General features: G+C 36.9%; 1 protein-coding gene across 9 annotated transcripts in view; it reads left to right on the top strand.

Annotated features, from left to right (window-relative positions):
* The window catches only part of RBFOX1 (RNA binding fox-1 homolog 1), a gene marked incomplete at both ends in the record, with an annotated part of 1,320,957 nt that overhangs the window by 1,063,647 nt on the left and 231,251 nt on the right, over positions 1 to 26,059 (top strand). For 4 of the 9 annotated variants that reach the window (XM_082490614.1, XM_082490613.1, XM_082490617.1 and 1 more), the window contains one exon: positions 781 to 867. The exons of the other annotated variants lie outside the window; for them this stretch is intronic. In XM_082490614.1, the coding sequence (XP_082346740.1) occupies positions 781 to 867 (87 nt within the window). Of the gene's footprint in view, positions 1 to 780; positions 868 to 26,059 lie in introns of those variants that run through there. 9 annotated transcript variants of the gene reach the window in all.

Consider the following 26,059-nt stretch of genomic DNA (forward strand, 5'->3'; position numbering starts at 1 on the left):
ACAGCCAAAAATTTGTTCTTTTGTCTCTTACACTAAGACTGGAAGTTTAACTGAAGAACAGATATTAAATACTCTAAAGATCAAATTCGTTCTTTTTAAAAAAAAAAGTTACAATAAATGTAACGACGTAGATGTGAAAGGTTAGAAAAGTCATTAAAATATAATTTATGCTAATAAAACGACTTAGCTTGCATTAGTTAGCTCAAATATTCAAAATAAGCAACAAAAATATGATGAATCAAAACAGAAATATGTATCCTATGTAACAGACTTAAGTTTAAGCTCTCACATGAATACTGTTTAACAGCTTATAAATACAGGGAAACATTTATTTACGCTATCATGATAAGCCTGATTATTTTTTAAATGGCTTCTGATAGTAACTGTTGTCATGTATATGCCAGAACTAATAGGAAAATTAATTCTAATTGGTAGATCTGTACAGAATTTGATCTGTTTGTGTATAGTACTTAAAAATCTGAACTGATAAAGAGTAGTTGGTTAGTCATGTTACTTAAGCTGATCCCAAAATAGCACCTTCCTTTTTTGGTAGAGTTAGGTTTGCAGCTGTTGTCTCTATCTGTTGTCTCTGAAGAAAATTTAACATTAAGAGTTGCTGACGTCAATTTTTTTCTTTTTTTTACAGCTGATGTGGGCTTTGCCCCTGACAGAAGTTATTTGGTTCTAGCTCTGAGTTTGGAAGAAGTTGGTATATAGATTTTCCCCTAACTTTCAATTGATGTGTTTAGCTTTAGTGGGAGTAATACTATCACTTAAACCATGTTGTCGTCTCAAGGAGTTTTGCTACATCCATATGGAGTGCCAATGATTCTGCCGGCAGCACCATACTTCGCTGGACTTGTTCAGGTAATGCAAGGCCGCTTCCAACAAGCAACTTAACTCTAGTGCACTTAGAGTAATAATTGGAATTTTTATGGTTGAGAAAGCAAACACTTTTAATACAGGCAAAAGCTCTCATGTAGTCAGTGAGAAGACAGTAGGAAATCAAAAAGATGGATCACCCTAATCTGTGTATTGACATCTCTCATGGCTGAATAAATGGTGTAGTTGAGCTATATTTGCTTGTATTGATTTGTCTGCTGTTTAACATTCATGCCTTTGCTTCACGAGGTTGACCACAGGGCAGAGGATTTGCTATCCATTCTAGGTTTCTGAGGGAGTCAGCATTCCCACGGCAGGTCATAAGACAAAGTAACTTACCATGATGTGTTTAGGTTAAGTGTTTTAGCACAGCGAATATGAATAGTGTTAAATATGCATTAATTCATATGTTATGCGTCATACTGAATGAAAAAGGGTTTGTGTTTTTGAGTGCATAGAAATATATCACCTTCACAGAATATTTATGCACATCATATTAATTCTTCTGAGCCCTGGAAGTGTAAGATCTTGCTTCAGGGCAAGAGTTCTGTATTTTGGAAGTTAACTGGCAATTGCTAGATTTAGTTGTTGTTTTGTCTGTTTTTGATTTTATTTTATTTTTATCAGGAAGTGGTACTACTGAATTTTCTGCTGTTAGGATTTTGAATAGATCATGTAGACACTAATTAAGCAAAAAGTATTCTGTTCTTTACAGTACGAGAAGACATTAAGAAAGAATATAAGTAACATTTCAAAGCACTGACAAAAGAACCCAGGGTATCCTATAAATGGCAGTGGGTAGATATTATGCATTAACAGGGTCAAGAGAGACACATGTCTATTACAGCATTTCTGTGTCATGCTAGTGATCAGTCAAATTAACTGTGGAGGAGAGGCCAATTTTCATTATGCTGCTTTACTGCAGCAGTTAGCTGGCATAGAGGGGCAATCGCAGCATGAAACAGTTATTTTTCCCCGTATAGGTCCATTTAGTAATCAAAGACAGAGTGGTGTTCTGCACTTCAGGTTTAATATCTGACACGTATGTCTAAAACAGAAATATAGCATTGCACAGTGGGCATTATCAGGTATTGAAAAACTGGAACATGCAAGCTGATGCTATGTTTTTAATGCATTGAGACACGGTAGCACACTTGAACACATCAAGTAGGCCTTCATATCCATTAGAATTTGGGGGTGAAGGTCGGACCTAGAGCTCAGTCAGACCCTGTGCCATCCTGTCCAATAAATAATTACAAGCAAATCGTACCTTTCACTCTATGCTGATTGATGTTGAAATTGCTTTTGAAAGTTCTCATAAGTTCCTGTTATAGATTAAGTGCCGGTGTAGGAAAAATAACTGCACCCAACTGAAATGGGTGAATGTAATCAGGTTTAATGGACTCGAGAGCTTGTTGGGAATTAAATAACTATTGATTTGTTGGAAAGTTGCTGTCATTACAAAATGCCACTCTGGACACATTATCCAAGCAGATAGATTAGAAGGAAGGGCCCTTTGAAAATTCAGGATGCCTTATTTCAATCTTTTTTTCTTTTCTTTCTTTCCTTAGAAAGATATATCCAGACCTATGCTACTCCATTAGCATAGGTCTAAAATAATCAAGCAATAAGAATTGTTCTACAAAAAAATAGGTATGTTTACAGGTACAATTGAAAAATGTTCTTTGTGTGGATACTTCTCTAGTCTCCTCTTCTCTCCCTCTCCCTAATGACATACCTGAACATTGCATTTTGCAAACAAAACAAATATGAGTTATTGTCTTAGCGGGTGAACTAGAACATTAAATGGTTTAACCACTTTCTCACCCTAAGTTTTCATCTGCATTTGCAGAATCTGCAGTCAGCTTATGATAGTAGAATGTCTTACTTAGCTTATGATAGTAGAATGTTATTGTTTGTCTCTCAGAGTAAACCTAAGTAAAGTATCCAAAATAAATAATGCAAAGGACACTTGATAGACATATCATCCTCTTCTAAGCCGTAATTACATAATGTTCAGAACTTTAATGGAAATTTTCTTCAAAAATATGCCTGATAAACTGATTATGCAAATGATTTTACTGGATTGCAGGTTGAGAGCCACAACCCTGATGTATTTTCGAATACAAGGCTGTTTTAATATTTTAGAGGCTTAAAAGATTGCAATTTATTTATTTGCATGGATTTCTACAGAAAGTAGATGTATTTCTGATTAGGGATTCCCCATGGTTTCCCATTCCATTTACACCAAGATTGCATATGAAAACAGTGTAGAGTATTGTGTAGAGATTTGGGGGAGTCTTTTGGTGGGGTGTTTTTATTCATGTTTTCTGTTGTGTGGTTGAGCAAGAGAGAGCTCAGATCTCTGTGGAGGACTGTTAGTTTTGAGGAGTTCTGCACCTTCAAGCACTGTCTTATTATTTTACTTTATGCTGTGTACGTGCAGCCTTTTTTAACCTCTCCTCCTAAATTCATCACTAAACTCTATCCTACATCCTCTGGCTGCTTTTGTCACACCCTCTTCTTGGAGAGTACTGGCATGTGTGAAACTTAGGACAAGTCAACAAGGGCAGAGATTGTAGATATATCTCTGGCAACACTTTAGATAAATAGCCATGTGTATTTTCCCAATTGCTAGTATTATTCTGTTATGAAGATTTGTATTCCTCTTACCGAGATCATATGTTTGACTGACACAATGAAAAATTGAATAAGTTCTTGGAGAGAGAAGGTAACTGTTCCCAGTTACAGATAGATCAAAATCTATCCAATTATGTTAAATATACTTGCAAACTTAGTTTTATTTTCCAATAAATAAATATACCTTCAAAAAACTTATTAGAATGATGGTATTATTATTCCCTATGATTTCTTAACACACTTTAAAATGAGCAAAATAAAGTATCTTTTCCTCTCCCTTCTTCCTCCTGGGTGAAATTGTAGGAGAAAAAAAATCACATGAAAGTACAAATGATGCATAAATAGCATTACACCTCATGTGGGTGGAGAGATGTTTTCAGACTAGGGACAAAAGATGTACTGGTGGCTTCACAGGCTGTCACAATTACGCTGCTGTGAGAACCACAGCAGGTACTGCAATCCAGCAACTGCATATGCTGTGGACAGCAAGGCCTGCTTTGTGTCAAAACTATCATGCTGTTTCTCCTGGCAGGGGAGAATAAAAAGACGCCATAGAGGATTAAGTGGCAATCCAGTAAAAGACTTCTTATACTGCCCTTGGTTCATGCCCCAGTTTTGTCTTTGGATTCCTAGGGGGGAACCCTTATGTCCCGATAAGCAGGGAGATCAGTAGGGTGGCACATGAAAAATAGCCATCTGCATTGGCCAGGGTGTGGGACCAATCCCCTACTGTCGGGAAGTGTGGCTGTGTGCTACTGTACCGTCTTACATGTTCTCAGAATAAACATATGAAACAAAGTTCTGTTTATCATTAAAATTACACAGTGCAGCATCAAAAAAATCCCCAAACGTTTTGCAATGTGTAGAAGAGTGGTTTGTTTTGTAGAATAAGAAGTTGAATGCCTCTGTATTAGCTTCATCTTTCGTGGCTTTGAGTGTTGCAATCTTTGCAATTGCTCTGGATACTTGAATGTTAGGATTATGATAAAATATTTTAAAATCATGGAATAATACAATAGTTAAGAGTTGGAAGGGACCTTAAAGATAATCTAGTTCCACCCCCCTGCCCTGGGCAGGGACACCTCCCACCAGCCCAGGTTGCTCCAAGCCCCATCCAACCTGGCCTTGAACACCTCCAGGGATGGGGCAGCCACAGCTTCTCGGGGCAACCTGGGCCAGGGGCTCACCACCCTCACAGGAAAGAATTTCTTCCTCATATCTAATCTAAATCTCCCCTCTTTCAGTTTAAAACCATTGCCCCTCATCCCATCACAAAGTGCACAAATGATATGTGCAATATGTGACATTTTAATAATGGTTGCTAAATTATTTATTACATGGATGGTTTAGGTGGCTCAATTTCCATTTAGCAGAGAAAGAGGAGTTCATATGCATTATTATAAAAAATATTAAAATTGAAATTATGTAGAATTTTTGGTAAACTACTGGAAAATTCTAGTTAGAGAGACAGTTCTGTTTTAATAGAAAATGCTCTATTCAATTTAAGATTAAAAAGATGGGTTTTTTTCTGAATACGGTCAGGTTTTTTTAAAGTATGCTTTTATTTTAGCCTAGTGATCAGAAAAGTTCTAGGAGTTCTGGGGGTTTAAGCTTATGTTCATTGTTAAAGGCTTCAGACAGCTAAGCCAAAACCTTTTCTTCTGCTATTGTTATTTGTTTCTGTGGTGGTAAAGGTGGGGGGTAGAAGAAAAGTAGGAAATAGGTGGCTGTTGATTAATTGTTTTGATAAACTGGGAATTACTGTACTTTTAAGTAGATAATTCTTAAGTTTAAATTATTCTTAAGATATTTTGATTAAATCTGTCATCTGATTTTCCATAACTAGTTAACTAGTGTGTTTGACTGACAACTGGAAAAGCGGTAATCTGGAGACACTTCCATTTTATTTTAGGGCTAAGTGAGAGAACTGCCTAGAATATGCTGTGAAAAGTAGTGGTGCTGGCTTCTTCACAGTTCCATCGTTACCCGTCTGTAAAAATCCTTGTTTTAGTGCAGTATTGGGAAGTGCTAGCAGTGAATACATGCAGAAAGCTTGCAGATGCTAGCGTGTTAGGCTACTTGCAAAATCGTACTGACTTTCTGGCAGTCCAGTTTTGGAAAACGTTGTGGATGTGTTGTGTTACCTTCCATTAAAAAGGCTTTTGTATCTCAGTAGTTTTTATTTGAATAATGCATTTGAAATAGAAATTATGAGAGATTTTAATTCTTCCCATGTTGCCTGAAGTGGTGTTACTGTTGTTTTGGTTGTTTTTAGATTACAGTCTAGTGAAATCCAGTGCATAATTTCTTCTTACCTTGGCCAAATTGCCTATTTGAAATTCACTAAATAGGTGATTTACCTTAGGTGCAGATTTATTCTGGATTGATTGTGTTTTTCTGTCTTTGCAAGCGAGAAGGGTCTCCTATTACTGGTACTTTACTCCCTGCACTTTGAGTGGCAGCCTAACATGTTTTACTACTGCAATCACTTTTCATCTGAGAGCATGTTTTGTTCTGTTTTTGAAAGAGTATATCTAAAATTTCTTCTGTCTCGAAGAGATGCAAAGGTTTTCTCCCCTCTCTAGTGATTTCAATGAGATGTAAGCTGGTGGTGAAAGTGATGGATGTGGTCTTTGTTACTTTGTTTACAAACATTTTCAGTTGTCAGTGTTTAAACCTCTGGAAATACAGCTTCAGTTTTATTTTTTTTCCTTTTTGATACGTGGATAAGGTAATGCAGCCAACATGCGTTCTCTGTGACACCTCTCATTTGCTCAAGGGGCTACAGACAGCTTGTGAAAGTATTTTGTTATTGCTATTGCAAGAGTTTATTTTCTTTTAACCTGCTTTTGTTTCATGCTAATAAGTGTAGATATAAAATACTCGCAGAGGGAAGGGCAATGGCACAGAATGTCTTTCACATTGACCAAAAAGACTTTTTTAGTGAGAAGGATAGCCTACCTGAATAGTTTAGTTCGACTAAGAAACAAGTTGTTATTCTCTCCTCCCATCTGCATAATTTTGTCTCACTAGGCTTTATTTCAGAAATCACTGGGTACTGTCTGAATGAGTCAGGCATTACCTCTTATTCTGTCAGCTTGGTCAATGTTGTGTTATAGTCAGGGCTTCTTTCTGAGGTCAGCAAAAAAGCAAAAGATTTCATCTGATGTCCAACAGACACCGAATTTTTTCCTGTCCCACTTTTGCATGTAATATCAGTATTAGTGAATTTTACACATGATGATATATAATTATGGTCACTAGCTTCTGTGTTGGATAATACACTTCAATGGAGTGCTTTAGTATGGCAAGAAACTGAGTAAATCAGGGGCCTTCATGTCCGCAGATTCTGCGCTATGTTTTAAGTGGAATAAATAAAAGGATATTTGAGTTTGTATGGACAGAATAGTTTTTATAGATAAAGTAACTTTCATTAGGACAGGTTCTATTTATTTGTTCATCCCCTAAATAAGACAAAACTTCTAAGATTTGGATTCACTGCAAAAGCAGATTGTTGAATTTGGCTTCTCTAACTAGAAGCCAGCAAGCTGATATGGCTATTTCCAAGGATCACAAATTTCAGCTGATTTTGTTTGTTTGTTTGTTTTCCCTGACTCATGCATAAATATCAGTAATAAAAGTTCTAATGGCCAGATTATGCTGGGAGATACAACTTTGAAGTTCTGCTGCTTTCAGTAGAATGGTACATAACTGATATCAAAATATGCCTGTATATCTAAATATAGAACATTATAGAATTATTTTTATAGACCTGGCTTGAATATTTTACCTATTCACCCTCTGATAAGTTATTTTGTGTTACATGAGCTAAAGTTAAAAACCAGTCTGAAATACATCTTTTGGTTAATTTAGTCTGTTTCCTTGCTTGCTTTTTTACCTGAGGTATGCAGGTAACAGTTTTCTCAGACCTAGTTTCAAAGAGGGTGATGTAAAAACATATGAAATGTCTATTTCAGTAGACTAGGTTGTGGAAAAAATATCATAAGGTCATCATAATTTAAACTATAAATCCTTTCAGCTGAAGTAATTGGGGATTGCATTTGAACTGTTCTAATAGTAGGTGAGACTGATGGAATCACACCTGGCTAAATATTTGCTGGCTAGATATCACAGCTGTCTTAAGTTTATGAGCATGAGAAGGGTTCACAGATAATTTGAAAAAAAAAAAAAATGGGGTTTTTATTAGTGTAGTGGCAGGTAAAGGACACCGTAAACAGATAACAGGAATTTGATCCAGGTACATTTTTTGTGTCAGAGTTTCCACTTCTGTTTCATGAGATTCAGATTATTGTGGGTTAGGGTAAATTCTGGTACCACAGTTCCATCTCTTCCTCTAGTGGCCAGAGATACGTGAGCTTGGAGGATGACTTAATCTGCTTTAATTCTGATTTTTTATTAAATCAGTAAAGAATGTCTTTTTTTTTTTTTATCTATGTATTGTTTTATTGCTGATCAAGCTGAGAAGAATGTAGAAGTCTCTTGCCTATATGTTCAAGAGTCAGAATGGTTCATATTCTGCCTTTTAAGATGATGTTTGAGGCCTTTGAATTAAATAAAGCAAATAGTGCATTTCGAGGAAATGGGATTCAGACTCCATTGGAAGGTATCTTTAAGTAAAAGCAACTTCTTATTAGGATAAAGCTAAAAATACTCATAAAGCAGTGAACTGATCTGAACTATGCTAATTTTTTAATTTTTTTTTTTATTTCTGAGATTAAAAATCTGGTGAAATGATCGTTCACCCAGTGCTTTTTCATCTTGTAGAGCTAGAAGTACGCTGCTGTTATGTCTCTGTCCTAACTCTGCCATACTATTTCAAAAGCATGTAATGGTCTCTTGTATGCTAATTAGTAAAATTTAAATGTAATGAAGGAGAAAACGGTAGGTTGTTTATATATTGGTTTACTATGATAAATGTCTACGACACCTTACATTTTCTGTAACGTTTGAGTATCTGGGAAATACAGTAAAATGCATCTCCATCCATCTTGGACATGAAAACTGCAAAACATCTAACGCCAGATAAGAGAGTTGCTGCCAAAATGCAAACACATAGATTTCCCTGAAAGTTACCAGCAACTCTGCAGGCATGCATCAGCTGTCTTCATTTTTACCGACCATATACAAGTATGTTTCAAACACTTTGAGAACAAATCATGTTAGCAATTGAAAGCAAGAAAAAGCAAAATGTGGATTTCCAAACATTTCACTCATCTTCCATCCTAGAGAAAAATCTTGGAATTATATTAAATCAGAACCTGAGCATAGGTGAGAATTCCAAAGAGTGATAAAGAACACGTTTTAAAAAAAACAAACAAACAAACAAAAAAACCCCACAAACAAAACCCAAACAACCACAAAACCAACACTGTCAGGCTTTTTAAAAGATATACCCGTGTAGTTGGTAAAAAGCAAGAAAGATGACATTTAGTTGAGAAAGAAAAGGTGACTGCAGGTGAAGGAAAGGAGGTGTTCCTGCATTTGTGAATGATCTTGTAGATAATACAGAATGAATCGTTCTCTTTTTCCCTACTAGCCTCTGTGTGATGCTTTTAGTGAATTAGTAAACCTGAGAAGTCCTTCCTTACTCCCTACAGATAACTTTTCTCTGTAAGTGTGGCTCAGGTGATTAGGCTCAGTTGCATGCTGAACTGAGTGCTTAAGATGGGACTGGCTTCAGTTATCGGAAAGAAAGTTTGAAGATGTATACTGCCTTGTGCAAAACAGTTCTTTATTCTCTAAGTGTAGGAGTTTTATTTTCAGGAGAGTGGGTTTAGTGCTTGATGAGCTTTTTAGTATTTTTCTTTTCTTTCATTTCTTTGATGTATTAGATATTGTCTGTGCAAAAAGATATTAGAGATAGATTTTTAATATTTTAAGATAAATTGTTAATATTTTGAGAAATACAGAAAAGCCAGTTTTTAATGACATAAGCTCACATTTTCTAGGTTCTCCTTGACTTGAAATTGTTCTGAAAAACATTATTGGAATAAATTTTATTCAGAGTAATTTGATCTTGGGAACATTTGAGGTACAGAGAGGAAGTAAACATCTACAACTGTATTTCAGTGCCCTGGTAGAATGAAAATATTTTAACTTCAGTTATTAAAAACCAAACAAAAAACCCACAAAAATAACAAACACAAAAAAAACCCTACAAACCAAAAAAACACCAACAACCCAAAACATAAATACTATTTAGAGCGATCAAAAACTAGGATGTAAGAGAATGCAGATTGATGATATACAAAACAGAAAATACAAATTCTTAAGAAAGCCATGAGGATAGTTTAACAGAGCGTCAACCAAGTTTTATTCTATAGAGCCTGAACCATACTGGAAAAGGTTTGCTCCTCAGTATCTTAAATAATTTATATTTTGTTACACATTTGTAATAACTAATTAGTACTAAGCGGTTTTTAAGTTTGTGGTACCTGGAAACTGTCCTATATTGGAAAGCTGTTTACTCAGGTACAAGCTACAGAGTATGGTTTCACTATTTGATCTCTGTTCCAATGAACGTTACTTTCAGAAGTGCAGCAGTATTTTCTACCTTGTTGCGAGACAGACCAAGGAGAATGAACAATCTAGCATGTTCTATTGTGACAAGTCATGCACGAGTCTGTTCTGAGATGAACGTGGAAAAGGTGGCACAAGGTTTCCTTTCGCTAATGGAAATTAAATGTGATGGGAACACCACCACCACCCCATGCTTCTGGAACACAGGAATAAATTATACTTTTGATTATTACTTTTTAAAAATCTTGTTCTTCCTACTTGATTCTTCCCCTATCAAATCAGTTCTTATGCTTGCCATTCATTTTTTAAAAAGTCCGCTGTTGCAGAAACGGCTCTGTGTACTTCCATGTTTGTTTATTCATTCAGAATATAAAATGAAAGAAAATATGTGTAAGGATTTACTTCTAAGTACCTCTAAAGTTACTTAAAATTGTTGATGTCAAAGAAATTGTCAAAGAAATTTTTCAAAACTAATTCTGTAAGAAAATAAATAGATGAATCGGTTTCATTACAGCATTAGTCAATGTGTACTGGGAAACTGTCTTCTCTGGCTCCGGTGGTGACTTATTTTGTGGACATAAGTTGTTAAAACACACTCGAGCCTTTTGAACACTGCTGTTATAGGAAATGAAATAAATCCATTGCAGGATTCTCAGAGTACCATTTTTAACTGACATACTCACTTCAGTCAGTCCAGCACAGTACATGGTCTTTTTACGGCATAAATGAATGCTTTGATTTTTATGCCTTCCTCTATGAAGGAACAGTGAAAATCAGGCATAGGGAAACGTAACAGATGTTCATACACATTTCCCATCTGAAAATGCCTTCCACTGGCCAAGACGATTGTTAGGCACAATTAAGCCCAGTATATACATCCTGTACTGTAAGCCAAGTCTGCTGAATATGTTCCCACCAGGGAAGCACAGATTTGGAAAGAAGGCAGTTTGTATGAACTTTCATCTGCAGTAGATTTTTGAGAATCACTGTGTGAAAAACATAAGGAGACCTGACTGACAGCTCCGAGTCTGTGCCCCAATGCACTGTGCTGGAAACTATATCTTTATGAGAAATTTTCAATCCATGAGAAAATTTCACATGCATTTCAGGGATGCGAACACTTGAAATCTGATTTCTGAGTGGCATTTGGTATTATGTTGCCAACTGACTTAAAAAGCTTGTGATATTATGCCTTGTTATGTTCCACATTCAGTCTAATTGTCACTGTAATCAGCTTTATGATGGCAACTCTTCATGATGACTGCAGGGATATATTTTCCTCTTTTTTGCATATTATGTCTGAAATGTGAGTTACTTTTTGATTTCAGAGGCATACTGGTAGTGAAGGGAGGGAAGGCACTGTAGACCTGCAAACTTTTAAAATCACATGTGACATGTTTATGCACAGAGTGGGATTTGTCATTTCCAATTATATGACAGCCTCTACTGTTGAAAAAGATGCTGAGAACCAAACACACTTGCATTTTGTGGTATGTATTGTAGCTGAATGCATTATAGATGACCATTCTGGAAAAGCATGCCTTCCCGGTGTCTCAAAAAATTGCAGTGACTGACTATTTTTATTGTATTAGAATATCATATAGATGCTATGAAAGTGTGTTAACCTAAAAATGTCAGTGAGTGTTTCATATCAGTCATCTTCTGTATTTTTCTTCTTGGGGGGGGGGGAACACACGACATGACACGGATGGATGGATGGATGACAAAAATGCAAGTCAGACATTGCTTTCCTTTTGAGTAATGCCTGTCTTTTAATAAGGGAAAAGCTGTGTGCCAGGTCCTTAAAAAGAATCTGTAAGTCGCTGGGCAGTCAGTAAGTCTTTTCTCTGGCCTTAGTTCTTTACATAATGTTTTTGTTAAGTTCCTCTTCAGATTGATGTAAGTAAGGTTTAGTATCTTATGTTATCTTTACTCATGGCAGAAATGGGGAGAAAGTTAGCCTGTAGTCTCACATGCAGATGATGATATACAGTTAACTGTATTTCATAAAGGCAAGAAAGTGAGACTCTTCTGGTTTTCTGAAAAATATGCTTTGTTCCTGCAAGAGAGAATGTCTTAAGTATCTCTTTGTTAGTCCTCTGGAACTGGTGGACTTTTGAGGAGTACCCCGAACATTGCTGGGCAGCATATGGCCTTTACGTGTGCCTAAAAATGATTTTGTGCATGTTAACTCATGTGTTGGCTATGTGTTTATATCTGATACTTGTCCACAAGAAGCATTGTCTGGCTTAAGTGTCTGTGAAATGGACTTTTTATATGCCCTTTTATAGTGTTCTTGAGGTCATTATATTCCTGGCGGAAGGTTTCTGGCTGCAGATTTATCTTTTGTATTATTAGTGGCTGATTATTACAGCACCGCACTAAATAATTTTTTAATAAAAGCCTTCCTGTAGCTGAATAATAGAAGAATCCTGAAAAAGGTATTTTTTTTTCTCTCTTGGTTCCCATAAGAAATGGGAGATCAAGAAGAGAAGAGGTATTCAGTAATTCTTTGGTGAATCTTATTTAACATGGGAGAGATTATTTCAAAATATTATTAAACATGTAATATTGTGCTTCTGGCATAGATGGCATGACACTTTGTTTTACATTTTCAGTTTGTTAGTTGAATTCATTGTAGAGATTTTTCTTCCTTGAGTTCAGGAGTTAAAAACAAGTACTGGAAATACTTAAAAGTAGTTCTGGGTCAGAGCCAGACTACATAATTATTTAAGCCCATATTTCATAGTTTTATTCCTTTTTTTTTGTTTCTGAGCACTTTTTTTCTGACACAGCAAATAATCTGCCTGGTGTTTCGTTTTCTTGATAGTGTCCATTTTACTACTAGCTCCCTAACCTAATGACTAATACTAAAGAATTAATTTGTGGATATCCTGTATGCTGATACTATTGCATTGTTAATCTTTGTTACATTTACCAGTTATTCTTTTCCATATATACATAATTCCACTTCAGGAGCATGTTTCCTTGCAGTAAAATTGAAATTTAAGTAAAACTTAGTTATTGTTTTTTGAGGGGGTTGTTAAATAGCGGTTGTGTTTCACAAATAAGATGAAATAGTTAGTGTTAATTACCCTCCATGCCTTTTTTGGGGGGAAAAAAAGTGTACGTACTTAGTGGCTTTGTTTAGTAGTTAGCTTTTGTTCTCTAACAGGAACGGAGTCTTTGAATATATATTACCTGCTGCAGAAATAGAAAAATCAAGTCAAACGTGTAATAGTTCTTTTTCTCTCTTTGTCTCAGGACAGAATGTTTTTGTTAAAAATTGATTCCGTGTTCTTTGACAAGAACATTTTCTCTAATGTAACAAAACCAAATATTTTTTTTGTTACAGTCTTTTTTATTTTCAGAACCAGAAAGTGAATATATACGTTTAGATAAGAAAGTTTTTTTTCTGTGAAGAGGGATTTCCGATTGACAGATTCAAAGATGTTCAAGCCAGGAATGATCATTATGATCATTCAGACTGTCCTCTTGAATATACACGCTACAGAATTCCTCTCAGAGGCGGCCTTAAAGCAGTCTTGTTGGAAGATATTTAATCTTGTTTTAAATGTCCAAGTAATTTTGATTCCATCAGTTTCATTGATACCCTACTGAACTGTTTGAATGTTTAATTACCCTTGCAGTTAGGACACTGCAAGGCTCTATTTCTCTTTATTTCTGCTTCTAGCTCCTGGTTCCTGCTGGGTTTTTTGTCTGCAAGATTGAAAATGCAAAATACCCGCAAACAAATGAGGAAGCTCTTGAAGTGTACCACTTCCTAGAAGACGTATATCACAGACATGGAGAAAAATAGGGAAGGCAGGCACCTTGTGGGATCATGTAAACTACTTCTCTGCCTGAAGGCAAGATCAACTTTGCCTGTGTCATTCCTGACAGATGTTTGTCAAGCCTGTTCTTAAGATCCTGAATGACGGGGACGCTCTAACCTCTCCAGGCATTTTACACTTGTACTAGAGAGGTGGTATTTTTTCCAAGTGTCTGAGTTGAATTCTTCCATTTTGTGATTTAACCTCCCACTGCTGTTTTATGGAGAGTGGGTATAGAAAGTGCGTTATTTTCATCCTTTTCATCGGGGGCTGTTATCTACTTAAAGACGGTGATGTTGACCTCAGCCTTCTCTTCTTGTGGTAGTTCAATCCTCATTCCTTCAGTCTTTCCTTCTATAGTTTTTTCTTAGGCTCCTACAGTTGCAAGACATAATGTATAAGTTTTTTAGATCCACAGAATTATTTAGGTATCTAATTTCTCTTTTTGAGAAGGACATAATGTAGTGTATGAAGCATAACGTTCCTTCAGATACCTGAAATTGGAGTAGGAGATAATAAAATTTTGCTAGTAGATACAGATGTACAGTGGGGAGGAGAGGTGAGAGATAACACTAAATCATGAGACGCAGAGCACTGTGAAGGATAAGTTTATTTTGCTGTTATTAAAAATTTCATTTCAGGATAATCCCTCTGAGATTTAACACGTTATTTTAAGAAAAGCTTCCTAGAGCAGCAGTAAACAAGATACAGTACAGTAGGTTCAAACGATTCATAAATGTTTGGATTTTTTTTTTGAACATCCCATTTGTTGAGGCTATTTCTGATATAGTGTTGAAAGAAACAGCAATCATGCCGCCTATGTGTTTGCAAAGTGACATTTGTGAAGTAATCTATTTAAATAATCAGCACTCTAAAGCCTCGTCTGCAGTTTTTGGCTGTCAAATTTTGTGAAGTAGGAGGAAAAATGTTTAAAGCGCAAGCTAGCTCTTTATTGATTTTTGCGTATCCCTTCTTCATCGGTAACTCAGCTGAGTCTTAATTTGGAGGTACTGCTGTATGTGTGGCCGTACCAGTTTCTGTGCATGGCTTTGTGAAAGCACGTACTCTGTGCCTCTGAATGTCCAAAGAACAGGAGCACCAGATCCTTCCGTCTGGGTGTGTCTGTTTACATTAGTGTCACAATGTCCCAATCCGCGTTACTACAGAAATGTGCGAAGAAACCTCATTTTACTGTACAGCATTTACATTAACTAGTAGGACATGAGATCACTTTCTGTTATACCCGCTGTTTGAGTGGATGCCATTGTGGAAATTGCAGCAGAAAAACCACAGACTATTTAGATACAAGAAAATCGTGGTCTTCTCTTAAGCAAAAATGAAACTTCAACACAGTGGGTAATGGTAATTATGTGTGGTTTTGGTAGGGATAACTGATTACATTAACGGCAAAACAGTCAACAAAATGCACATACGCTACCATTGTGTTACCTGCACGTAATTTTCCCTTGATAATCATCGCTGTATTTTAGAGAATTATATCTTAAACGTTTGATTTCTCCTTTTTTGTTAAAGTTTGTAAAGACAGGGGACAAAACATGAGGTATGAATACACATACTCTTCCGGTCTTTTAAAGCCACAGTGCTGTAAAGTCACATGTTACAAATAGCAATTAATCCATATTTCATTTGACACCCTCCAGTAAAAGAAGGCATTTTGGCATGTGTTTAGGACCATTCCTGTTCAAGAAGGAACTGAAATTACAGTAAAGCACGTGCTGACGTGCGAGCCAAGTACTTAGGAAATATAGTCAGATTTCCTGAAGTTTTCCCCTAGTGTTAATATTGATGATAGGATGTGAAACTCTGAGGCATGGACCAAGAATAGTCTGTGACCAGGAAAAGGCAGATAAACGGTCATGGAAAAGCAGAGAGATTAAGAAACACAGACAAGTAAAGCAAAATAAATGAGCCTTAGCAAAGTGGGATTTATTTCCCAGTTCTTATTTGTATCACTTTGTATAAAGTGACTCAAAAAAACCCCATACGTACCACATTTCTGATTTAAGGAATCTTCTTGGCCTAACTTTCTTTTTTTCTTTATTCACGAGAGTATTAATGTGTTGAGGTGTGTGCAGCAGAAATAAATGCAGTTAGAAAATCAGGGCTTAGCAAGTGAGGTAAGTGTGGTGCAACCTTGTAGCCCTTCTTGAGGGCCTCCGGATGACCATTGCCAAGTCTTGTTCTTGTAGAATTTACTATGTAATCTCAGAGAAGAATGAGAGCTTTCTCCCCTCTTATTGACTGGCACTGGGGAGAGCTTGTAAAGGGTCAAAATGTGGTAACAAACTTATAAAGATGAAACAATGCCTTTATGACTCGCTCCCAGACACAAAATGCAGATAATAGAGCAACTTCTAAAGAAATATTTATATATCATTTTCCATTTATATCATGGAAGAACAAAGGGGGATATAATAAGGTTATGATTTCTTCTGCTTAAGCTTCATAACGATAAACGAGATGGTAGTAACTTAAAGCTATCATATTATCGGTATAATTTTTCTTCGGTTTCTTTTTTTCACTGCAGTTTGCCATTTTCTCCTCTCCTCTGGTTTATGCATCAGTGCCTGCATAAATAGGAAGTGATCCTTGTAATCTGGACAAAATCTTGAGTGTAAGCCTGAAAATTCTTTTCAGTCTGCTTAATATGGTTTATGCCTTGCTCATGTATATATCTAAGGGGGCATGCCTATTTAATTATATGAGAAAGATTTCTGTCTGGAGCATGTGAGGAGAGATCCGTTTCTCCTGTAGCCTAACCTGGATCATGTGTTTTCATTTCATGAAACTTGTCACAGCTGATTTCGTCCTTTCAAGGGACAGGTTTTTAGGTAGTTGCATACATTATAAAATTAAAATACCGCAACAGTGGTGTTCCTTGGGAGACTTGTACAAAGGACTTGTGTATAATTTAAAATTCTGTGGACTTGTTGGAGTGCAGAAGTGCTTTCAAAGGTTGTATCTAGATTATGAGTTAGTTTGTATGAACATTTCTGTGAAATGTAAACATCGCCAGGAACCAGAAAAACGGATGAAATGCTTGTAAAGATAATAAATACTTGAAGATTATACTGAAACTTCTCAGTAAGGTGGAGTTTACAATGTTTTTTAAATTATCAAACATTTGCCATGTGCTTAAAACCCACCAGTTCTCTTTATTTCGGTTGATGTTGGCATACTCAGTTGCTTTGTTTAGTGTCACCAGGATGTGCTTAAATCATCCTCTGTACTCAGTGAAGCTTTGCTGAAGAATGTCAGTCAATAGTTGCAAAGCTGTCAAGCACTTTTTCCTAAGTTGAATTTACACAGTCACCTCGAGAAGAAATTAATGAAGTCTTGTTTCACTGCACACATGTAGCCATTTTTAATAAACTTTTAGTGATCTGAAGTACTTTCTCTGCAATTGCATTTTTCTTTGGATTACAAAATGGATAAAGGCTTCACTAGCCTTTGCAGAATGAGGGTAATTGCAGTTTACAATTTTTTGTGACGAACATTCACTTTAGGTTGGTGATATGTGAATTTACTCGCTTATTTATTATACCAGTGATAGATTATTCTCACTTCTACTTAAATTTGACAAGCTGCGCAGTGCTAAACCCTGCTAAAATGGTGCAAAGACCCAATTACAGAAACTACAAAGGCATGCAAGAGTAAGCAAAGAAAAAACATATAAAAGGATTAAAGATCAAAAATAGAACGATTCCACTGAAACTGCATTAGGAGACATCAGGCAGGCAAACATGAAAGAATTAGAGTATGAAGAACAAAGCTTTATAAAGCTTCTGAAAACTGACAAACATATTTCAAAAATTATTTCTGTTAACTCTCTTTATTAGAATGAAAATAATTTATTGAAAAAGTACATATTTTTCAATGTAGTAATAAACTAAACACTTGAATTGTGTTCTTTCTACCTTTTTTTTATGGAGTTTGAGTTTCCTTTGCAGAGTAGTGGTAGCTGGCTTTAACCGAAGATTTTAAAAGTAAATGGCATCTTTATTTTAAATAAAATGCTATCTAAAATTTATGAAGAGTTGCAGGGTGGATTTACCCTAATTCGTGCTTACCCATGCTAAGCATGCTAACCCTCTTATTTCTTCTGTAGCTTCAAACACTTTCTTTCCAGCTAATCATTATTTCCTTATACAGTAGACACGGTGTGGCACTGTATCTAGAGCACTGACAAAACTGTGGCGCAATTGGGAATGAAAATGGCATTTGATCCTTACTTTTCTTCATACAAATGTCTGTTGTGTATAAATCATTTTCTTTGCACAGGGAACTGGGAGAGTAAGATAAATTAATAAATAACCCTTCTAGGAATAAGACTTAGCTCATTGCGATTATTCCAGGTTCCTTGGAAGAACTGGACAAAGTACAGACTTTTACAGTATTGCTAAAAGGATTTCTGTATTTGCCACATACAGGGTTTGTGCTGAAGTTGAGAGAACCTGTTCAGATACTAATACGAGTCCCAATCATGGTAGTTCCTGAATATCTTTTAACATCAGGGAAGGGTGTGGCCAGTAGGTTGTGGGAGGTCATTCTCCCCCTCTACTCCGCACTGGTGAGGCCACAGCTGGAATACCGTGTCCAGTTCTGGGCTCCCCAGTTCAAGAGGGACAGGGAACTGCTGGAGCGAGTCCAGCGAAGGGCAACTAAGATGATTGCGGGATTGGAGCATCTGCCTTATGAGGAAAGGCTGAGAGAGCTGGGACTCTTTAGCCTGGAGAAGAGAAGGCTGAGGGGAGACCTTATTATGGCGTACAAGTATCTAAAGGGTGGGTTGAAGGAGGATGGAGCCAGGCTCTTTTCAATGGTTCCCAGTGACAGGAGGAGGGGCAATGGGCACAAGTTAGAACACAGGAAGTTCCGTTCAAATACACGGAAACACTTCTTTACGGTGAGGGTGACAGAGCACTGGCACAGGCTGCCCAGGGAGGTTGTGGAGTCCCCTTCCCTGGAGATTTTCAAGACCCGCCTGGATGCAGTCCTGAGTAATGTGCTCCAGGCAATCCTGCTATAGCAGGGGAGTTGGACTAGATGATCTCTAGAGGTCCCTTCCAACCCTGAAAATTCCATGATTCCGTGATCTAATTGGCAGTTGCAAGAGGGCTTTCTTTTAGATAAGTCTGTAGAATAGTCCAGAACCTTTGTATAAATAAAACAATACTTGCTGTATATTTTGGTTGGCTTGGAACCACATTGCTGTAGCAGTTCTGAACTTATTATTCAGGTTTCCCTTTCCACCTTCTGGCCCTACTGAGGGTGTCAGTTTGGGAGTGGATGAGAAGTGTTGTGATTTTTTTTTTTTTTTTTTTTTTTTCCTGAATTTTTTGTAGAAGCATTGACTACTGGTTGAGATGCTGCGTAGACAGTCATTGGCTCTTCTGTGGGGTTGTTCTCCATGTAGCTGTTGCAGTATGGTTGAAGCCTGGGAGGGATACGAAGCAAGACAGATGGTTTCCCACAGACTTCCCCTCTAGCTCTTTCATCTTTCATCTAACTATTAATTCATCTGTTTGGATGGATACATTCACGCATGGAACCAAGATGAATAATAATGAGATTTTTAATAACTCCCTACATTTGCATTCCTTGTAACTCTTTACATGGTTCTAGCTGATTAAAATGAATCATTTACATAATTAACATATGGTTATAGTGTTGGCTTTAATATGCTGATTATCTCAGTACTTTTGTCTAGAGTCAATTGGATTCAAACTGTAACAATTGTTTGAAGTGAGAATAGTTTATTCCTGTGAGGGTTGGTGAATGTTTGCCATGGGGCCTGATTAGAAATAGCACAACTGTCCAAGAAATTCTTTATGTAAAGCATATATTAAAAAAATTTAAAAATGTCTGTTACATGTGCTGTGTTTAGGTCAGGCTTTACAAATGGCTTTCTGTGGTTAGGAAGACTTCTGCCATTAGTTCCTTAGTGAGATACAAACAAAGTACCAGGCACAGGATTAAGAATGAATCAAGACAACAGATTCAGGTCTAATTGTTTCTTAATTTTTAAAGACTTTTTTGTTTCTTTTCTTTAAATCGGGTTTAGAAATAATAATTTTTTAAAATTATGTTAAGATAGGCCTAAGAAAATTTTCCTTTTTCTTATTACACAAAATGTGTTTTGGTATTTTTATGTTCACTGGATTATCCTACTCTTAAGAGGAATATTTTTCGTATTTGTTACTTTGCTTGTTTCCTTCTAGCATGTATGTGTAGCAAGTAACGCTGAAGCAGTCATATTTTAAGCATTGGTAGAATATTTTTCTAATCTTGGTATCGACCTGATGGTGTACTTAGTTTCCTAATGCAGAGGCTGCATGAAAGCAGAAGAGGAAAGAATTGTCAGTTTTTGTGGTTAGGTAGCGTTAGCTTGTGTCAATGAATGCTTTTTGAATGTTCATGAATATTTGAAGCAAATTTGTGTTAATTGCACTACTGTTGTCCACAATTAGTCTGTGGTAGACATGATTAATTGTAAAGAGCCCTGACATTTATGCATAAAAGGCTTGAGGTCAAACAGAAATGGAGAAAAATGGTTGCTGCAGCATTGGCAGATGGAATGCTAATGCATTTTGATTCGTACTGAGAATAATGATATTTCTACATCAATAGCAAATAATTGTTTTAGAACTGTGGAGTATTCTTCTCTCCTTTGCTTTTCTTTCTCTGTTTAACTTTCTACCCTCCCACCCCAGGATGCCACAGTCAATAGTTATTTTTACAATGTAGTCTTTAATTGGCATGACTACTTTGTCAAATGCTTTACTGGAAACCTACACCAAATCGCTAGCTGGGAAAGGCCTATATTGATTTGCTTCTCTAAGGAAAAGTGTATTGGAAAAATATTCTGATGATAATTATGCGTGCATTTTGAAGGAAGTCTCTTGAATCTGTGTTGGTATATATCCTATCAATAAATGAACTTCCTGCGTTCCCAGGACACAGGCTTTAATAACATCTTAGCAAGCTTATCATGTTGAGTAGTAAATAATTCAGCAGACAGAATCTCAGTGTTTTAATTTCTATCTTAATAATGAACAGACCGTGTTCATATTGTCGTTACCAGCTTATGAGTGTGATCTTTAACTATTTGGGTCCTTTTCCACCACAACAAACAGCATGTTAACAGTACACTACCATTCTCTCTCATTCTCACTGTCCTGAGTGACCAGTACGCTGCAGTGCTCTCAATTGGTGCAAATGTACGGCTACAGCATTCTTCATGGGTTGCTGGTCCTAAGACCTAGAACTTTTTAAAAATCAAGAAGCCCTGATGGATCTTCCTTTTTAGAAAGTTAAGAGTCTGGTTGATTCGGTGAATGTAGCATCACATAAACCTAAAACTGGCAGTGTATACATGGTGCACAGCAGTCAAAGTAAATGTTTGTGTACCTGGGGCAGAGGGAGTTGTCTTCCAATTTTTCAGTGCTTTGGGAGGTGACTGGTAAGTTTCCTTTGTTAAAATTGACATTAATCAATTTAATTCTTTATAAGCTTATTAGTTGAGTAAAATTCTGCTGGTTTAGATCCTGGGTGAATGCAGTCATTAGTATAAAGGCTGAACGAATAAGACTTTCCCATGAATTATCAATATTAAAAAGAAAAGAAAAAAAAAAGACTACTCTTAAGAAAGCGGAATTCCCTGCCTTCATTTCTTGCATTTTAGTAAGTTTCAGGATGTCATACTTTTACTGATGTAGCATCCACGGAAGGTACACTAAACCTTTCCAGTAATCTTTGTAAGTTTTTATTTCTTTACATAAAAGTTTGCTGCAAGACATAGAATTTTATACTACTTAATAATTCCTATTGGAAGTGCAAGGAAATTACATTTTCTATCTGTTCTCAAACAAAATGTTGTTTAAGTGTGTTTTTTATTTACAATTTTTGCCACTTGGCCATTTGCAGTTGCTTTTCAGCACATCTTCAAAAGTTAGAGGAAGTAAAATGCCAGCCTGGAAACGTGTGATGATATTCAATGAATATCAGGACATCAGTTCAGAAATAACTAGCGGTGCTCCTGAAAATGCTAATCTTTTATAAAACAGTTTTTCAAACTGTGGTCTAGAGGACAGTGTTATGTGTTCCATGGAATCATGTAGACTTCCTAATGCTTTTGATTAAGAATTGGGTGATGATTGTTCATGGTGGCCTTTAAGAAATATTGAGGCTTTATTGAGGTCTTTGCTAAATAGTCTGGGACACAGTGTTCTGTGGAAATCCCACAATGGGTTTCTTATATAGTAGCTCAGCCTGTGAATTTTTACTGTAACATACTTGCATCAGACCAAAACCAGGTAGCAAATGTTTACACATAATAGAGCCTTATACAATTCTTGTATAATTGTGTTCATATTTTTTTTTAACAAACCAATGATCTATTTTTCATCATAAAAAGGCACGGTATTACCAGTTTTACCTTATGTTTTAGAATCTGCAAAAAATAACCTAAATGAGAGAAATCATTTATATATATAACCCAAAGGGGATAGGGTTCTAGAAAGATTAAAGTAAGTAAAATACTGTGTTCTTTCATTGAGTACTTCTCGAATTGCTTGGTGACACTTGGTTACGTGGCCTCATTTTCAGGTATGGCGTTCTTTCAAAGCAGAATATATGGTACTAATCTCTAGCTCTTCTGTAATAAATGCTGGACTGTGGACAGGAGATGGCCAAAAGAGAGTGCCTGGGCAAACCTTAATCTTTAATAAGGTGCAGAACTAGTCTATAACTGTCAAGGAATGACAGAAGAGCAGTGCTTTCAGCTTGCCTGCTCAGAATAGAGAATGGGGTCCTCTGACAGGCAAGAAAGGCTACTTTATTCTTTATTGGGTTTGGGGCTATTACTGTGCCTGTGTATGTAGTTATTTGACATTTGTGAGTTGTTGGGGCAAAAGGAAGTCCAGTTATCGATGTGAAAACAAAATTTAAAATGGATTTTTATGCTGAACTTGCATTGAAACCTCTTACGTTTGGAACCAAACCTATACCTGATGCTAAATGATGCTGTTCAGAGATATAAGGCATTTTTGTATTAAAACAAAAAGCAACTGTTGGAGATAAAGAGAAAAACAAGCAGACATTCAATAGTTTTCAGCTTCAACTGGATGAAAAAACAATGCAGATGATGGGTGTGTTGCTTCTTTGAACTACTACTTCCTGCCTTCTAGAATTCTTGATAATAGCTTTTTTTGTGCGGTCTGAAGTGTTCTCCTAAGCTTCGGCTAGAAATGTGACACTGTTCTGTAACTGTAATGCCAGCTGTGGTTGTGTGCCACCAGTTGTCCATCTGGGTGTATGCAAAGGGCTTGTGAGTAATGCTTTTATCAGACTTGTGGCAGGTTCAGCTTCTGCTGCCTAAGTTACGTGATTTGGATGCCTTCTGTGGTTCAGAGCTTCTTAGTCCATGAAGCAGTGCGTGCTGCCATCTTTTTGCAACAGATTTTTGACAAACTAGACATTTTCAAAACTTGAAGAGTCTTGGGGAAAATATTTTTCTCTGCTGTTTTACAATGCAGTCATCAAGGTGTTTATTTACAAATATATGGCATTTAATTGCAGGAATATTGGAGATTTCATAAGATGTGTATTTTGGGGGAGTCAGGTTTGGTTTTGGATAGAGTAGTGAAATTAGGATTATTTAGAATTTTTTTTGTCTGCAGGTTCAGAAATTTGGAGTTTACAAAAATCTACAAGGAATTGCATATTAAGTTTAGACAAAATATTTGTCTAGAGATGTAAGAATAAACATTCTTCAAATATACAGCAAATTCAAAAATCTTACAGAACAAATACTTCCTTATTTGTTCATTTGTTTTGAGTTCTTAAGTATGTTTGCAAGCCAATTGCATAGGAGTTAAAAGTTCTTAAACCTTAAAATAGTGTTGCTTTAATTGTTGTCAATTTGTCTTTCTAAAGGTGTAATTTAGATAAAATCATAACTGCCATTGGTGGCGATTGTGGTGTTTGGGTAGTGTGACCTTTCATTCCAGGTTGGAATGTCTAAAACCTTCTAAACCTCTGAAAACACCCACTAAAATGTGAAGTTTAGCCATGGTAGGAATGAACCAATGGAAAAAACATTGATTTCGACCTGGACAGGCTGGAGAGTTGGGCAGAGAGGAACCTTATGAAATTCAACAAGGGTAAATGTAGGGTACTGCATCTGGGGAGGAATAACCCCACGCATCAGTACAGGTTGGGGGCTGACCTCCTGGAGAGCAGCTCTGTGGAAAGGGACCTGGGAGTCCTGGTGGACAACAGGATGACCATGAGTCAGCAATGTGCCCTGGCGGCCAAGAGGGCCAATGGCATCCTGGGGTGCATCAAAAAGAGTGTGGCCAGCAGGTCGAGGGAGGTCATCCTCCCCCTCTACTCTGCCCTGGTGAGGCCGCATCTGGAGTACTGTGTCCAGTTCTGGGCTCCCCAGTTCAAGAAGGACAGGGATCTGCTGGAGAGGGTCCAGCAAAGGGCTACGAAGATGATTAGGGGATTAGAACATCTTTCATATGAGGAAAGGCTGAGGGACTTGGGTCTCTTTAGTCTAGAGAAAAGAAGAATGAGGGGGGATCTTATTAATGCTTTCAAATACTTAGAGGGGGGATGCCAGAGGGATGGGAGGAGTCTTTTTTCAGTGGTGCCCATTGATAGGACGAGGGGTAATGGGCACAAGCTTGAACATAGGAAGTTCCATCTTAACATGAGGAGGGACTTCTTCACTTTGAGGGTAGTGGAGCACTGGCACAGGCTGCCTAGAGAGGTTGTGGAGTCTCCCACTCTGGAGACATTCAAAACTCGCCTGGACACTGTCCTGTGCAACCTGTTGTAGGTGACCCTGCTCTGGCAGGGAGGTTGGACTAAATGATCTCCAGAGGTCCCTTCCAACCCTGACTATTCTGTGATTCTGTGATTTCCTCTGACTGATCATTTGTATGTTGATTTTTCAGCCAAATGGAAATTTTGTCTGATTTTTCTTAAATTCTCTCTTTATATAGTCTCGGAGATGCATATGAATAGTCATAAGCATGCTGAGCAAAATGCTGACCAAAATAAAGCTTGCCCAAAACTGCATTTACTTCTGCAGAACACCCTACTCCTTTATAATATTTATTTTAAAGAAGTCACACTCAGAATGTGTAGCTATTTGGGAGGTTTTTTTAAAGCAGTTTCTAGTAGGAAACTAGTTGCTAGTTTCTAGTCTGCATTCACGCTCAGATTTGCAGATTCTCAGCCTACGTAACTTTCCAGGAAAACCCATACAGAAAAGGACAGCACCTCACAAGTGACGGATATCCAGAGCATGTACATCGATGGTCTGGTTCTGGTATTGCAAAATGATACAAATGTAAGACATGTTTTAGTGCTTTTAAATTCACAATCATTCTTGTTCTGCAGGAATGACTGGAAAGACTATATGAAATGAAAGCAATTTGCAATAATTCTACTAAAAAGTGAGTAATAGGTACTGTTAAGAAGAGATGTTTCTATATCCTAGGCAAAAATTCACAAGTACCATTGACTCAGAAGTGACTTTGATGCTCAGTTGTGCTTTACTGGGAAACACTGTGCTACAAGAAGAGGGAGGAACATACAACTTCTTCACTTCTGAATCATCTTAATCTTTAGCTGTTCTGCTTTTGTAGTCTTCGATAGAAATCATAGTTTCAAGTTTTGAAAGAAAAGGCAGGTACTGAGCAAATCTTTCCAAGCAAGTTTTTCAGGAAACGTCCAGATGACTTTGAAAACTTATTTTTGTATATTCGCTACATCCATATTGCTGGTTTTTGTCTTGAAACTTGAAACATTTGTTTTCTGTGAAAACAGTATCTTGCAAATGTGGTAAGTTTATTCTCTTAAGAGTGATTTTGGACATATTGTTGTGTATGTAGTTGTCAGTGGACTTTTCATCTAATCTCATCATCATATTATTCAGTTAGGGTCATAGCAATTTAAGCATGGCACTGTGCCATTCCAGACAGATGGGCATGGGCTGACAGCCAAGAATGCATGTTAAGGGCAGAAGACTTTTCAGCAGCTTGTTTGAAAGTGTGAGTATCTTGGCCCACATGTAGCGTGACTGTGCAGACCCGATCCATTTTTTCATCACTTTTGCAGCACTGTAAAGG

Source organism: Vanellus vanellus (genome assembly GCF_965231255.1).
Source record: "Vanellus vanellus genome assembly, chromosome: 14".
Classification (NCBI taxonomy): domain Eukaryota; kingdom Metazoa; phylum Chordata; class Aves; order Charadriiformes; family Charadriidae; genus Vanellus; species Vanellus vanellus.